We start from the raw sequence: 17,870 nt of genomic DNA, 5'->3' as shown, positions 1-17,870 counted from the left end.
ACTAGTTAAATACCACTACTACTATGAAAAAAGATCCATCTTATGATGGGATAAATAGGAATTCATAAATGTGAAAAGAATCTCAGAAGTTACTATCTAGTTGCTGGAAATAGAGCAGTGAACAAAGTAGACAATAACTCAACGCCTTTGGGGAACTTATATTTTAGTTGGGAAGTATAAACAATTAACAAGGAAAAAAATAAAATTTATAGTTATACTAGATAGTAATAGATATTAAGGGGAAAAATAAAGCAGACAGTGCAAATAGAAATCGTGTTTGAAAAATGTGCCGTAATTGATAGAGTGGCTAGGGAAAGCTACATCGATAAGGTGATATTTGAGAAAATACTGGAAAAAATGAAATAGGAGAAATGAATATTCCAGGAAAGAGAGAATAGCAAATGTGAAGTCCTTAATCAGGAGCATGCCAAGTCATGCTCCAGGAACAGCAGAGGCCAATGTGACTGGAGCAAAATGATCCAGGGTACAAATTGAGGGTAGGAAGACTAATGGAGTCAGGGTGGAGGGCAGATCTTGGAGGACCTTGTAAGTCATTTTTAGAATTTTGGTTTTTAGTCTAATTGAGATGTTAAGACTTCAGAAGTTTTTGAGCAAAGGCATGATTTATTTTGACTGAGATTTTAAGGGGACCATTATGCCTGCCATGAAGAAACTAGAATGAAGGGAGTCAAAGGCAGAAGTAGGAGACCAGGAAGAAGGCAAGAGATGATAATCCAAGTGGAATTTCTATGTAACTTTAGGATTATTGTTTTAAGAAAGCCCGACTTCAGAAATAATGTCAATATTTGTTTAAATAAGATAAACATTTCAATCAGTCTAAGATATAAGTGAAGAAACAGCACAAATATTGAGCAAGCAGTGTTAAAAATACATATTTCTTTTTAAATAATACATCAATATTAAAACTGTTATGTTTCCTTCATTGCATCATATAATCATCATAACCATTCACAATTATTGATATTTAAATAACTGAGATAAATACTGTAATTATGTAGGCCTCATTACTTGAATACTTAAGAAAACTTTTTTCCCTGAGTTGTAAAATTTAATATTATCTTTTTTATTGTTTTAATTTTACTTTTTGTTTCATTTTTAGATTCAGAGAATATTAAATGACTGCATTATAACCTGGAACCATATTGCTAAATATTTAAGTTAAAATCTTAAGCATGGACCAAATCTCCTTTTTTAAATTTTATCGTTCAATTATTAATATTGAGACAGCTGTTTTTTTCTTTATATAACTTTTGGTACCATCTTGTATTATTACATTTTACACAATGTTCTAATTGCTTTTTTATGGGTGTGAAAAATATGTATAAAATTCAAGTTCATTACAATAACTGTTAAAATTTGTAAATATTTTGAAAACTTCAGTAAAAGCTCTACTATTGCCGGAATGGCATTCAGGAGGAAATGAGGGAATTACAATTATGTGTGACCCTGGGCGAGGTAATTTACTAATCAACAGCAGCCCCTGGGAGCGAGCAACGATTTCTCAAAACGTATATTCAAGTTATGTTTTATCTTCCAGCTGTGGAATTTTGAGTCCATGATATAATGCTAGTGAACAAATTATCAGAACTGCAAGGTTTTTAGGGTCCCATATTGTAAAACGAAGGACAATAAGGAAATACTGTTCATAACCCTTTTGTTCTGCCTTTAAGTTTACAACTACATAGTTTATTAAAGACAGAAGACAATAAGAAAGGCCCAGAGGTTGTTTTAAAATCAGTGATTTATTTTAAATGTAAGGCATAATTGTTTCCCCTATCTACTGTATGCTAATGAATAGGAAGTATTCTTGAACTGTTAAGTGGCTTTGCAGACAGTCATTTACAGAGTATAGTTATGTGTCACTATCTAGCCAGATCTTTGATCACACAAGCTGAGCACACTCCGCCTCTCCTTTTCCTTTTCTCCTTTGCAAAACGAAACGGGCTAGATTGTGTTCATGTGATGCTAGTGACGTCAGTCCCAACCGGGTCGCGTGACCGACACCCAACCTTCTCAGCACCCGGCCCCCGCCTCCGAAGCCGGAAATCTCGCGAGAGACCGCCTTACTATCAGAACTTACTGAGGTTACAGGGGAGTTACTCTGAAGAGAAGGTGTGGCTCCGTGGGGGGAGTTTTTGCTTTCATTCTAGCATTCATGGCCGAAGCAAAGGCCTTCGGGGGTTGCCGGTGACCCAGCAACCCAAACTAGAAAACGGCGGGGGGAAGTGGAGAGTAAGGTGGCAGTCATATCAGAAGTGAAACGTGGCGCAAGGCGGGCGTCGCCCCTCGCTAAACGGGCTGGGAGCCGGCGGCGCGGCTTCTGCTGGGGAGGGGGGGCGAGAGTCACCGGGAGGCTGTGGGAGGCTGGGACCCTTCTAAGGAAGCAGTCAATTGCCCACATCCGGCCCCCACTGTGTCAACACCTAGCGACGCCGGGATGAAATGGTTGCGCACCTCACGCTCCCACCCGGGGCACCGCGGCTCGCCGGTCAGCTTGGAGCGGTTTCTAGTGCCCCGCGCCCACAACAGGGCCGGGGGCCTCCTCGGGCCCCGGCAGTACCCCCTGGCAGCTCACGATTTACCCCGCACCTTTCCGCTAAACCCCAGTTTTAGGCGGCAGCTTAATAATGAGTTTAACTGGGTAATTTTGACGTCTCGCCTCGTTCTCCTAAACCCTCTCCAGGCTTCTCCCTCGTACAACCTCCTCCGCCCACCTGGTCTCTTCCTAGACGGGTTTGCCCGAGGGTGAGACCTAGGGCGGGAGAGCGAGATCTGCGAACGCGCAGGGTGGGGAGTCGCTAGAGGGAGGTGTGGGACCGGCGAGGAGGGGGCTTCGTAAGGGAAGGGGGCTGGCGGCGGAGAGAGTAGTGGGAAGAGGCGGGAGGGGGTGAGAGGGTAGAAGGCGGAGGGCTGGGGACGGCGGGCTAGGCTTCGCCCCATCCGAGCGCTCTTTCTCTCGCCGCGCAGTCTCGAGGCGGCGCGGACTTGTGGGGAAGCGTCAGGCAGCCGAGGTGCCCGCGGGAGGCAGGCCGGCCCCGGGCGCGCACGCTCGGCCGAGCCCCGGCGCGCCCTGCGCCCGCGCCTGCTGACAGCTGCAGCTGGGCTCCAGCCGTCCGCTCGCAGCTACTCGGCCTCCGCCCCCTCGGGCTCCCTCCTCTCCGCCCTTACCCCTCCAGCCCCGGTGCGCTAGTTTCGCAACTGCTTGCCTCTCGCCCCGTGCCCGGCTGTTTTCCATTTCCCGGCCCCTTCTTCCTGAGTAGTTTGCCCCCCGCATTTGGGGAGAGGGGCTGGAAAGAGGGTAGGGGGAGCGCTCAGAGGAGAAGGAAGCAAGGGCCGGTGGAGGAGGAGGAGGAAGAGAATCGCTGGACCTTGGGGAGGCGACCCCACACCACCCTTTCTGGTCATCTCCCCTCCCGCCCCGCCCCTGCGCACACTCCCTCCCGGGCGAGCTACTTTCGGACGAGGAAAGTGAGGGCGGCCCTGGGTGACAGCGCCGCGGGGCCAGTCCCGGGGAAGCCGCGCGTCTGTTCAAGTCTTGTCTGCCACGCTCCCAGCCAGGGACCGAGGATGGCTTCGACCACAACCTGCACCAGGTTCACGGACGAGTATCAGCTTTTCGAGGAGCTCGGAAAGTAAGCCTGCATCTGCACGTCCCCTTTCCAGCAGAGGGCGGGTCGCGTTACCCCCGACCCACCGGCCTCCCCGCGTGGGGCGAGGGAGTTTGGGAGACCAGAGGAGAGGGAGGAGGGCCAGTGGTGTGGCAGCTTTGAGAAAGGTGCTGGCTTAGCAAGAGGAGGGGACAAGAGACGGGAACAGACCCTCCACCCCGGCTGTGGCCGATTCCGATAATCCTAAACCCACCTTCTCCCGCTCCCCCACCCTCTTGCACTAGAGACTTAGTGGATTTACGATCCCTGCAGTTGTAGATGTCATCCTGAGAAGTGTGCGAGCGTGTGTGTGTGTGTGTGTGTGTGTGTGTGTATAGAGGAAACAAGAACCCATGTAAAATGCAACATAGATCATGTTTTCTGTAAATAGAGATGCCTCCTGCTTAGCGGCGTGTCGGCCGTACGACCCACGTACGGATGAGAACTCACTGCCACAGACGGTGCCATATTTATTGATGCCGAAAGTTCAACTTGGCGTAGAGTCTATTTCGCATCCAGTAGTTGTTCTGTCCAGGAAAAGGGTCACCCAAAGGAACTCGACCCCCCCCCGCCCCATATCCACAATTATTCTTTGTACCAGATTATTCGCTCATCATCATCCTTCCTACGATTTACATGTACCTCTTGGCATTCTCTGGGAGGATTTATTTATACAGACAGCGGAAAAGACTTGGAGACCAAGAGAAAGCTTCCCAAGGGTAGCCTAGCGTTGTATAAAACGACCTCCTATACTCGACTGGCAGAACTACTCGGAGAATTTAAGGAAGGGAACCGGAGACCTCCTGAGGACCTTGTGCTTAGGGACCTAGGGGCCAAATCGTGAATGTTGATTTATGTAGCATCCAACCCAAACCCAATTCCTCTATCGCTAGTGCCGACTATTACTTATGAAAGGGGTGCATTTATGTATATGTGGTTGTTTTATTGAATTCAAGAAAATGTAATTATCCTTTAAATGTAATGAAAATTATGTCCTTATATATTTATATGTTGTCTGCTGTTAAAACATGGAGAATATGTCGGAAGAGCAGCTTAATTCAAATCTCTCCCTTCCCCCAGCTCAAAACAGGGCACAGAGAAATCACCATATCAGGATTTATTAAACCACACAAATATTCCCAAGATTTATATTTTAATGAAAACAATCGCCATATGTACTTACTCAGAGCCACATTAATTTTTTTTTTTTTTTTTTTGGTAACAAAATAAATAGGCAGCAGATTTTTGCTGCTCCTCCTCAGCCATGCTCTTTGCAGGGTTTCTTTTCTTTCTTTCTTTCTTTCTTTTTTTTTTTTTTTTTTTCTCAGAGCATTTGGTGCTGTGTGAGTGTGAATTGTAAAATGTTTTCAAATTTCATGTGCAAACAAGAGCCATCATAATTGGCAGTTCCTTTCATTTTGTTGATTAATAATGTGTGCTCCCAGTTAAATAAAATTTACTTTTATTCTTCAACATTAAAGAAGGTTTGGGTTTCCAGGAAGAATCATTCATTTTCTGGATATTACTGTAGTGCACTGATATTTTACAAATAACTAAATGCAATAAAAACGCTCAGATTGCTATAATTTTTTAAAAGGATATCAGAGCTGATTATATTGATGACATGCTAATTATTGGTTTTCAGGGGGGCTTTCTCAGTGGTGAGAAGATGTATGAAAATCCCTACTGGACAAGAATATGCTGCCAAAATTATCAACACCAAAAAGCTTTCTGCTAGGGGTGGGTATTTTCAACCACATATACAATATATGTTAATTTGTCATGTTGATGTTGGTTCTGTTGTGTGTAGAGATATAGTTCTAACTGAACTGTAGACTTACGTTTTGGATTATTTCTTTCCTGAATGCCTCTTGGTATGTATAGTTTAAAAGTAAGTGAACACAAAGAATTTTAACAAAGTATTAAATAATTACAACTGTCTATGAGCAGTACCATACATAACTCTATTTTAAAGCAAGTAAGTGTCACTAAGTGCATTTTGCCTTTAGCTGTGCTGTGAAATAACTTTCAGAAATACCCTGGAATGGAAAAATGTAAGTCTCACAACTGTCATTATTCTCTTTTGCTTTTAAGAGGAAAAATAGGTCACAGCTCAGTTGAATCTTATTTCAGTTGTAGTTACACTTGAACTTAATTCATCAAGGTATATTTAACAGTAATAGCTTTGGGAGGAAAAATTTATCATTTCTATGTTCTAGGAAGTTCAGCTTGATTTTCATGTTTCTGTGTGCACTCCAGACCTTTACTGGGTCTTCCTCATTAAGCCTTCTCATGGACTCCTGTAATGTATTTTACACGTTTTATAGCCACAGAGATAATTCTTATCATAAAATAGCTGTTGACATACGCAAAAAAACTTGAAGGGACCTCACTGCATTCTTTCTATTTTGTTGAACTCATGTGAAAGTACTTACACTGAAATGTTAGGCATTCTAATTATTGTGAGCATGTGTCTGAGGTATTTCCATGGGAATTTATGGTTTAATGAAATTTAAATGAAATTAAAATGAACAAAATGCCACAGTATAAGCCCATTTCGGTGACCTGGTTTATTTTAAGTAATGAGAGAAGAAATCCTATTAGGGTTAGATTGCCTCATTTAATTTGTCTTCTAAAAAGTCCTGCTTCGTAGTATCTTGGTATCCTTGAGTTTGATCTGTGCCATGAGCCCCTCCTCCCACCCCCATTGTTACAAATTCTACTTTTAGCAAACTTGAGGTTTAGATTGGCATTTCAGTTTATTCATTGGAGTGAGATTTTGTTGTGATTTCCTCCATCCGATTTTAACAGTATTCTGAGGAAAATCTATGTGCTGAACTAACTAGATAGCTTCACAGCTTGAGAACTAATGAGAAGCACGCTATGCTTGATTATGTTCCCCTTTCCCTTTTCTCCCCACTCAAAAGGAGTTGCTAAACTGTAAATGACATTTTAGTTTTTAAAAAGAAAAAAATGAAAATGTGTAATTCTTTCAGTGCTTGTATGTTTTCTTTCTGTGTGCCAGGTACTTTTGGCAAGAGTAGGGATATCAGTTCTTTTGGAGGCATTACGACCCCTATCTGAAATCTCTCAGTGGCTTTAGATTTTCTCTCAAAACAAATCAGTCTTATGCTTCACTTTTACTGATTTTCTTAATTAGAGTCATCCCTCTTCATCTACCCTAATTCATACTCCCTACATCAGAAAGGCAAATACACGTGTCTCTGCTCACACATATTTTATTTTCCTTTCTTCTGCCTCCAGTCTATGGAAGATAAGTCTTCTCTAACCTGATGGGATTCCTTCTTCCTGCCAGTGTTCCTCACCTGCTTATACTCTGCTTTAAAGAACATGTACACCCAAAGCCACTTTGCCTCATCTGGATTCAATGATTCCAATTAAGTAATTAGGGTGAAGTACTAGAAGACATGGTTCTTCTCCTTCTCCAGTTTTCTTCCCTTGTGACTGATTTTGGGCAAGTTTCTTAACCTGCCTGTGTTAACCCTTCTGAGGAGTGAGGTGTAAAGAAGCAGGTGTTGGAACTAAATGCTCTGGGTTTAAATTCTGATTCTCCTCCCTATTAGCTGTGCAGTCTTGTGGGCAATTTACATATTTTCGATGAGCCTTCATTTTCTCATCTGTAGAATGGAGTAATAATGTAACCCTTCCTCTTATAGGGTTTGTGAGGAGTGAATTAATATGGTATAGAAGAATATCTAGTACATAATATGTTTTCAGTGCATATTAGCTGCTATTATTATCTTTTGGATTATTGTAAAGATCAGATGAGATTACTTATATGAAAGAATGTGAAAATTATAAATCCAGGGGCAGCCTTGATTTAGCTGTGAGAACCCAATTTGAATCTTTGCTTTATTACTTCATGTGTAAATTTGGTTTAGTCACTTAACTTTTCTTGATCTCAGGTTCTTCATCATTAAATGGGGCAGAAGTACTCATAGGGTAGCATGGGTTGTTTTGAGCATTCAGTGAATTTTATGACAATCACTTCTTAATTGCAAAGTACCGAGTCAGTTTTACCTATTACTGCTCTCTTGTAAAATGTTACAGTACTTTCCCGCAAAATGTTCAATTTATTTTATCACCACAATAATTAGAGCTGCTTATAGCATATTTATACTTTAAATGTGTACGTTTGTTTAAACTATGCCCGTATAAAGTTATAAACTCTTAAAACAAGCTTTCATTTTTTAGTGTAACATTTCACAGCATTGAGTACATAGGAGGGGCTCAGTACAGAGTGACTAGGATCAAATGTGCGTATTAAGTGGTTTGTGAATAAGTTAAATACTTAGTTTACCCCTAAGAACAACCAAATACTAGATGTAATCTATAAAGTAGTGTATTAAGAGCATATGCTTTAAAATATGAACATTCAACATTCCTTTAAAAACACTCCCTTCTCAGAATATAATAATCATTAAAATGATCTTTGCAGAAAAATTTTAAGATAATATATTTAATGGGAAATTAGAATGAAATGTAAATTAGCATACTTTATTTTCCTTAACATTCTGATTTTTTTTTGACTGCACTTAGCAGTTTTTGTAGAGCATGTAATTTTTTGTACAAATTTTTGTTTGTGTTATTTAAAATACCATGCCTTTGTAAACCTAAGCTTTAATCCTGTTTGTTTTAAAGACGAGGTAAGTCCTCCAACTCAAATAATGTTCTTTAAATGTAGCATTACAACTGAAAAGGAAAGACCATTGTCAATACATTTAAGATCATGAGGGATTGCCAAAAATTTGGCTATCTTCCTGCACAAATTTGCACATCCAACTATACTGTCACCCAGGCATTTTTCTGTGCCTAGATGTTAATGGATTTCCAACAGACAGTTTCAGTTGCATTTCCTCTCAGCTGTTAGTCACACAAGCCATATTTGGGAGACTCAGAGTCTGTTGAAGAATTTCTTCCCTTTTACATTAACACGTGCATGCACAGAGCATTCATTACATGATACTGATCAGATCAAGTACACTGATATATAATTTGGCTTGTTTTAAAAATAATGTAGAAAAGTTTCAAACATATTTTATATGAAATTTCTGTCTTAAGTTTTTCATTAGATGGGATTAGAAGGCATACTTAATAAGTGGTAGTTAGTGATGATAGAATTTTATCTCCTATTTTTACCATGGGAAGTGGAAATCGTATCATTTTGGTTCCAGACAGTTGGGTTGGTACTCACAAATGCTAATTTGCTCTGCAGTTTTGATATTTTGTTGATTTTGACATGTTTATAACTGTAATGTATTTGTCAGGTTATGTGGAATGAATGAAGGGTTGTGATTGCAGTTCAGAATCCAGTGGACTGCTGGTTCTGATGGAAGATGTCCTTAGAAATAGTATTTGTGATTTATTTCATATTTTAAAGGCTTCCTGTGGTAAAAGATGTTCATTTTCCAATGTAATTTTTGATCATTAGAAAGCACTTTTTATTACATGGGGTCTGATATGCCACAAGTCATTGAATTTGTAAAATGTAAACTACAGTAGAAGCTTTGAAATAGTTTACCCTATTACAAAGATATTTTAACTCTACTCCCTTGGTAAAGTTAAAAAAAATTACATTTTATATATCTGTAATACTTCATAGATACAACACAGTTAAATCATTTGGAATTCGTTGATTTTCTAGTTTTGTTAATTCCCAAATTGATGATCTTAGTAGACTATGAATTAGGACTTTTTAAAACTACTTGACCATATACACAAATTAGGTCTCCTCTGTGAAATCTGAATGTTGCATATATGTCCTCAAATAGTCTTTTTTTACGTTATAATAGAGATGTCAATAACTAACTTTTGTTACTTTTTTTCTTTCTTGGCATCCAGGCAGTCAAGAAATTATTGCAGCTTTTCAGCCTCGTGGTTACTTGTTTTTAAATTGGAAGCAGAACTGAGATGTTAAAGTTGAATCAGATTGTTCTGATTACACATTATTGATTTGGCAGTTTGGAGCTAATTAGGCAAATTAATATTTTTTAAAGTTTCTTGGTTTGAGCAGTGTTTTAAGAAAAAACTAGTAAATTATTTTTATTTTTGCATATGGAGTTTCTACAGCTCTTTAATTACTGGGCCCCAAAGTGGCATGTATCATTTTTAGCATTTAGTGTCCTTTATTTATGTTTAGTCATATTTGCATTCTTATGTAGGTTTTAATATTAGATATTTATATTCCTCTTTTGGTGAATGAGAGAATTATTGATATTCCAACTAGTTAGGAGATAAAAATGTATATCTGCATTTTTAGGAAATAATAATCTTTTCTGTATTCCAGCATTATTCAGATAGGCAAACTTAATAAAGAGTAGGTTGTCAGATGCCTCACTGTGATATTAATAACTAGTGTCAACTGATCACGCAGTAGGAATTGAATACCTGGAGAAGAACCTTCATTGTTTATACAATTAGATTAATACTTTTCATTTCCCTTGAAATATTGAATCAACTCAGTATAAAAATTAAAATTTAGTAGTAAATTTTTATGAGCCCTTCTAAGGTTAATAATCATGAATTGTTATAAAGCACACACTGGGATTATCTTGGGCATTTAACCTCATTAAGTGCTAAGTAGAATTTGTTAAGTAGAATTTTATTTAATTTTTAAAAGTCTTTCTTGGGCTGATACTGAGGCAGACCAGCTCTTAGTATCTGTAGGACTGAGTTGGCATTTTCTTTTTTTTTCTTTTTTTTTTTAACATCTGTCCCTCTGCATTTATTAGCGTATGGTGTACACAGTGTTTCTTATTATTGACAATTAGTTCATGATTGTTTAGTAAATTGTGCAGCTATACATTAAGTGGAGTCTAAGCGATATTTTTATTCTAAACAAAAAAACCTTTGTAGTAATTTACATTTCACACTACTTTATAGATTATTAAGCACATTCACTTCTCTGGCCTTATTTTATATATTTTTATTTATAAATATTGAATGAATACAGTAGGCAGAGTGTTAGGAAAAGTAAGTCTAGTTACACAAATAGACATCATAGATGACATAAATGGTTTAAGTCTAGCATGAAGAAAGTGCTGCTGATTTTCAAAGGAGGGAAAGATTATTTCTGCCTCAGATAATAAAAGGCTTTTATATAATATGGATTTAAATGAAATTTTAAAACTATAATGCAGATAGGGTTCAAGTACTGAAGTCTAAATAAACAATTTAGTGAGATTATTCATGGTCTTTCGTAAAAAGTACTATCTCTTACACATCTTTTATTTTCTCAATGCAACATATAGAATCAAGTATTTCTTTGGGAAGATATAGAGTTCCAACTTGTGAGAGAAGATAGTGTTTTCATTGCTACAGTAACATAAAATCAAATTGAAGTTTGACAGTCCCTCCATGCTGTTTTCTGGAAGGAAAACAGTGTGGTGAAAAATCTTACTAAAACATTAAGAAAATGATTACAGAAGAATTAAGTGTTTTGATAAATTCAGTTAACTGATTGAAAATATCTCAATCTACAGTTAGTTTCTAGGATTGCTTCTTGTAAATGTTTCAGTTTTTGCTGAAAAGAGAAACTCCGTCCTTAAAGCACAGAGTTACTCAGGCATTCTGTTTCTCCCGGCTCAACTTATTTAGCCAGTGAAGAATGGAAGACAAATGTTTGTTGTTTTTTGTTGTTTCTTCTTAGAGAACACTGTTGTATGTGTCAAATTCATACAAAAAAGTGGCAAGTGAGAAAAATATAAAACTGTCAAGTGTTACAAATATTTTATAAAATTTATAAATTATAAAACTTGACATTTTTATATTTTTTGGAAAAAGAACTTAAGTATAGTAAGTCATATAAAGGTATATAGATAATATTGTCATGTAATATTTATGTACTGTTAATTATTCTATCTAAGAGTCTATTCTCTTTTTTTTAGTTAGATTATATAGGGATTAAAAATTTTTTTTACATAAAATCTTAAAAATGAAATTGTGTTTTATATATTATGAAACAGCGAGTTACCCAATAAACCTCTATTTAATAGCGAGAGTATTCCCTCTACTTTTAAAGCTACCTGTGTGTCCCTTTCTGATTCCCATCTCTTGCCTTGCTCCAGGAGTTAATCACTATCTCTTACTTTTTAAGGAGAGAAATCTCTTTTTATTTCTCCATGCCCTGGAACTTTCTAATTAATTGGTTGATTTCACTTGGCCAATCAATTACCAGTAGAAAATCTATGCTCTCATTATCTAGGTATATTTAATTGTCTTGTATATGTATATGTATGTATGTAAATGTCTTGTATATGTATGCATGTATACATATATATGTATATTGTACATGCATCAATTTATGAAATAAACTGCATTAATTCTCATATTAGTATATAATTTTATTCTATTCCTTAAGGCTAGGGAAGGTGTAAATTATTTGGAATTTATTTAGTAATAGGAAATTATTTTCTTCCTATGTCTTTCTGAAGTAATTTCATTAATGATGATGCCTATGCATTGAAATAAAGCAAGAGCAAGTTATACAAAACTATCTTATTAAAGGTAAATATAATTAGTGAAAATTAGATTTTTATTCTATCTTATAGAGAAGTTACAGAGCTGAGATATGTCACATCATGCCATTAGTGTTTAAATTAAAATTTGATATCTTGGTAAAGAAATATTTTTGGAAACTGTGTTCTGATAACTTGAATTTCTGCTGTGAAGTGTATTCATTAGTAATCCAGGCCCAAACTCTACTCCTCCCTGATGAACTCAGTAATTTCCTCCTATGAATGGTGCCATAATTTTCCTGGACTTTCAAGCGTGCTTGGTTTTCTTTCTTAAAGCATCTCAGTGCTTTCCATCTCTCCCTTTTTCACCAGTCTAACTTGGTCTTTTTTTCTTGCTTCAGCTCTTTTAAACAGCTTCCTAAACAGGTTTTCCAGCTGATGGTTTCCACGTTTTTAAAATTCATTTATTCAGTTCATCATTAGACCTTTCAGTACACACTGTGCTGGGTATCTTGATAAATTGTAGGGATACAGAGGTGAAAAGATAAGAGATCTGCCCTCAAGTACTTTGTGGTCTATTAGTGTGGATGATCACTTGGCAAGTACTGTATAGTTTTTGAGGACTATAATAGAATTATGCACAGGGCTTTCATGTAGATAGAGGCTGAAGGAGGTTGCTGTCACACATTTCTTGAAGAGATGTGTGAGATTGTGTTTTTGAATGGCATTTGAGTCTGGCAGAGGAGGGAGAAATGGTTGTCCAGGCAAAGTAAGCAACCTGTTCAGAGGAAGGGAGAGCGTTCTGGCTCCACCCTCCAGAAGAGTGAGTACAACTAGTGCTGTTGAGATTCTTAAGACTCTGTTCAGGTGCTGCTGCCTCCATGATGCTGTCTCTAACTCATTCTCTACCCTTCCTTTCCTTCTTTAGTCCAAAGCGATTCTTTTCCTCCTCCTTTGAATAGCTTTTTCATGTTTCTTAAGCAGCTGATCACATTTCTCCTTTTGTATTTTAGTTATATATGTTGTAGATTTCAAACATCTTGTGGGCATTTTTAAGCTTATCTTTGAATCTGTGTGCCTGGTACAGTAATAACAATATTGAAGATAATTGTAAATGTTTGTTGGATGCTGGACAAAATAATGAGTAACAAAGAAGATTCTGTCTCCAGAACTACACATATGCTTAACACAGAGGGACCTGTGACAGAGAAAGTAAGTGAAAATTGAGTTAGGGTTTCATGTCAAATGGGATACAGTAACTCTATAAAATAATTTTTAATTCATAAATTATTTCATTGTTTCCTTGATGACAAATTATGCTTTGTTGGAAAGAGTATATAATTTAATAAGTTTTTGAACAGCTATATGTAAATTCTTATTGCTGTTTTTTTAATCATGTAATGTAAAGTGGCTTAATAATAAGGGGTTAACATTTTCATGGTCTGTGTGTAGTACCACCACATTAGTACCACTTCAGTAATGCCAGATTCATGCTATCATTAAATTATTTTAAGTGTTTGGATTTTTAGGTTTCAATCCATTCTCCAGAGGTGCTTACTTTTGACTTTTATTTTTTTTTTTTAACTATTTATTTATGAGAGAGAGAGAGAAAGCATGACCAGGGTTTAAGGGCAGAGGGAAAAACAAAATCCCCATTGAGCAGGAAGCTGGACGTGGACTCGGCTCAGTCTCAGGACTCCAGGATCATGACCTGAGCTGAAGGCAAATGCTTCACCTACTGAACCACCCAGGTGCCCCGGACTTATTTTTTAATGAAGCTCATTCAAAAAAGAATTTTGGCGATACTTTATATAGTTTTGGATACACAAATCATAGATATTATTTGTTTTTAGAGAGTATTTGATTTTTTTAGTAAAGGCAGTTGGAGGCCAGCTGTTAGAACTGCTGTGTCTGCCAATTCAGAAACATGGTAAAAGGACTAGAAAGTGTGCTTTTCAGTATTGGAACTAACTTAGAACAATATATGTTTTAAAGCACTTATTTCTTTATTAGTGGTTTCACAATTCTATAATTTTATGGTTATCATATATGTATGTATACATATATATAACATATATTCACACACATATTTTAAGAAGATATGCTGTTATTTTCATAAAGACATGCAACATATTTGTATGTAATCGGGGGGAAAAGTGATTTGTGATTTGTGAAATTCGTTCAGCTGAACGTTAAGGCCATTTTGTAGAAATTTTATGATTAATTTTTTAGTAAAGCAAGTTGTATATGCTTTTATATTAAAGATTATATATACATTAATGTTTGCTAGGTGCAGAGAGTATTGTATACTTTGGACATATCTCTGAAATAATTTTTAATTATTACCAATTTGTATAAGTACATTAAAAATTGTATCATAGAAATATATGTATACTAATTATGCATTTTGGAGAAATACAGAAAAACAGAAAGAAGGCAACATATTCATTGTTCAATTTTCCCAGTTACTGTTGAGGTTTGTCTTTTTTTTTTTAATTGGTCAGAATACTGTACTAAAATATACAGTTTTGTTTCCTGCTTTTTTTGCACAATATTTTAAAATTTCTCTGTTACTACAAATCTTTTGAATTCTTAACTGAATTATACTTCACTGAGTAAAATATTCGTATATTTAGTATTATTACTTTTTTAAAAAACTTTGCCTTTTGGTATGATAACTGTCAAAAGAGTTAAACATTGGTGAAACTTTTTCATATTTTTGATCCTTGGGAGATATTCACAAGGAGAATTAATGGGTTAGAGGATGTAATATCAAAATTTTTTATGCATTATTGCCAGGTTGCATTTGCAAGTTTAGTTCGTTTCTGCTTTGGGGGGATCATGATCTTAACTTTCGGTTTACTCACCTTCTTCCAGACCCTCTGCTAGGTATGGATAAACAAAGGTACAAAGTTAAGGTCCTTCATCTCACAGTGAAATAGATGTGGAATCAAGCAAATTACCATACAGATTGTTGAGTGTCACAATGGAAATGTTGACTCTTTTGAGGTGTAAGGACAAAACTGTTGGGTTGGTGAAAGATAAGGGAAGACTTCCTAGAGCAGTTGATACTGAACTGGGTTTTGAAAATAACCAGGTTTGAATTTAAAGATGGACAGAAAAAATAAATTAATAGGAAATTATTTTAAAAATTCATGAGGGGGCGCCTGGGTGGCTTAGTTAAAGCCTCTGCTTTCGGCTCAGGTCATGATCCCAGGGTGCTGGGATAGAGCCCCGCATTGGGCTCCCTGCTTCACAGAGGAGCCTGCTTTCCTTCCTCTCTCTCCTCCTGCCTCTCTGCCTACTTGTGATGTTTGTCTGTCAAATGAATTAAAAAAAAAATTTTTTTTTTAAATTCATGAGGGGGCACCTGGGTGGATCAGTCACTTAAGGATCTGACTCTTGATTCTGGCTCAGGTCATGATCACAGGGTCCTGGGACTGAGCCCCAGGTGGGGCTACATGCTCAGCTCAGTCTGCTTGAGATGCTTTCTTTCTGCCCCTCCCTCCACTCATGTTCTCTCTCTGTCTCTCTAAAATAAATAAAATCTTTTAAAAAAAATTATGAGAGGTACTCAGGAAGTGTCAGTAAAGAGTGAACTTAAAAGAAGATAGATGAATACTTTTTTACCCAGAATGACTGATTTATCATGTATAGATTTTCACAAAAGCATGCAAAAAACTGGTGAAAAGTGTTGGAAAGTTCTTTTTGCAGTGAATTATTGAGTACAGCAAGATCTGTAGGAAGGTATTAAATAAGGTGGGTTGTGGGATTTTATAGCCCTGAGTCATTAGGGATGAACAGCTGATAAGAGAGGAATAGCAACTTCTTATCAACCTCACATTTTGTTTTATTTAGCTCTGGGGCAATACAAAAAAAAAAAAAAGAAAGAAATTTCAGTGACTAAGTGGAAGATAAAGGAGAGGAGGATAATTAGAGTTTTTTTAAAAATTTTTTTATTATTAACGAGTGTTATAAAAGTGCCCTAGGGCATTCCATTGGTGTTTATAAACAAGGAAATTTAGTCTCTGTAGTTGTGATATTAGATTAATGACTATTGTAAAAAAAATGTTTGTAGGTTTCTGTTCATAACCAAAAATAAGATGTTTAATATTCTCTGCCTGAATTCCCAATGTCTGGATTAGTATCTGGTACCCTTCACAGATATCTATTGAATAAAATGAACTATTCCATGACTCCCAAACTGCATCATTTTAGGATTAATGAATATGCATTTAGGGACCCAGAACTTTTAGCACTAAGATTTGTATACATTATTTCCAACTGTTGCCTTTTCAAAAAAATTTTTTAAGGAAAGCTCACAATTGCATAGGCAGATTAATTCTGTGATATAATTTAGCACAACGTGTTGCTTCAAAAATAAGTCATTTATTTCTATCATTACATAATGGGAATTTACTCATTTACTACTTAGAAGATAACTTCAATTTAGATATTTAAACTCCCTAGCTAAGTTGAGTCATGCAGTATATTCTCTCTGTCTTTAAAAGGATCTTATAGCTGTTAAAAAAATTGTTAGATTTCCCCATTTTATTAATATTAAGGACTGTATAAGCCAAAGGAGGAAATACTGTTTTACTTTCTCTCCCTCTAATCCATAAAATTCTTGATAGAGTATTTTGGAGTTGAGGTAGGAGCTTTGTTGAGCAGAAAATCTTCTATTCACTTCAAAAGCAGTGATTCAAGGTTGATATAGTCATTAGAATGTAGGTTGGAAAAAATTCGAATTCCAGATTGCTAGCAGAAATTTCACGGTCAAAGTCTACTCTGTTCTCCTGAGTGTAGATCAGTCTCCTGATTTTTCATTCTAGTAGAATTGGACAGGGCAAAGAAAAAATTGTTAAAGAGAAGTTTTCCTTCTGTAAATAGGATTGAGACTTACTTTTCTCTAATGTTTATGTGATCTGGAAATCATTTTTGGAGAAAACCTTTGGATTGACAGCTTCCTATGCATCTTTACATTCAGGAAAAGAGCAAAAAAAAAAAAATTGTTAACCTTAAGTTGATTTGAAAGAAGAAATGATATTTTATATTGACAACCTATTACTGGATTGCCCATAGCTTTGTATCCTTCATTTAGTCCTGATAAGCATAGAGTCTGTATTCTGCCAACGACATTATAAAGAGAGGGTCCTAAGGCATGAACAGGGATGGCTGAAGGATCATTGGGATAGTTTATATTTTAAAATAGTAATGGTTCTTAGAAACGTAGTTCATATTTGTTGAACGTTTGCAAACTTTATTAGGTAGAGACCTTAAGGTATATGTTTGAATAATCCAAATGGAATAAATCCAAATTTAGAAAGACCAGCATTAGAAATATTCTGTGAACACAGGTCAGTTTTAAAAATAGTGCTTAGCTTTGAAAGGATAATTTCTCCCCACCCTGCATGAAAATGTTTTATTCAGACCTTCAGTAATAAGCTTTGGGGAAAAAAATGTGTTGGGGAGGGGGAGTGTGAAATGAGTCTTCTGAAAAATTCTTGTATTTAGCAACTTTCATGGATTTTAAGGATTCAAGGATTGTAAGACATTCCCTAATGAACCTCCTAGTACTTCTGGGGTATGGGTAAAGGACACTCAGGGATTCTTGTGCCCAGTGCTGTAAGGCCTGCCATCCTCAAGTGACATGTTGCATTTGTTTCATGGTGCACATCACATTCCTTCCAGAGCCAGAGCGGAATGGAGGAGGCAGTATTAACCC

The 17,870-nt window shown here is 36.9% G+C and overlaps 1 protein-coding gene across 20 annotated transcripts in view; it reads left to right on the top strand.

Moving 5' to 3' along the window:
• The first annotated feature begins 3,033 nt into the window (after nucleotides 1–3,033).
• CAMK2D (calcium/calmodulin dependent protein kinase II delta) overlaps nucleotides 3,034–17,870 on the top strand; it is a 333,039-nt gene continuing 318,202 nt past the window's right edge. For all 20 annotated transcript variants that reach the window (XM_059377681.1, XM_059377620.1, XM_059377556.1 and 17 more), the window contains exons 1-2: nucleotides 3,034–3,653; nucleotides 5,314–5,408. In XM_059377681.1, the coding sequence (XP_059233664.1) occupies nucleotides 3,589–3,653; nucleotides 5,314–5,408 (160 nt within the window). In that variant the 5' untranslated portion in view covers nucleotides 3,034–3,588. The remainder of the gene's footprint in view (nucleotides 3,654–5,313; nucleotides 5,409–17,870) is intronic.

Source organism: Mustela nigripes, chromosome 1 (genome assembly GCF_022355385.1).
Source record: "Mustela nigripes isolate SB6536 chromosome 1, MUSNIG.SB6536, whole genome shotgun sequence".
NCBI classification, from domain to species: domain Eukaryota; kingdom Metazoa; phylum Chordata; class Mammalia; order Carnivora; family Mustelidae; genus Mustela; species Mustela nigripes.
The sequence above is the reverse complement of the archived record's forward strand: the minus strand, read 5'-3'. Positions and strand labels throughout refer to the sequence as shown.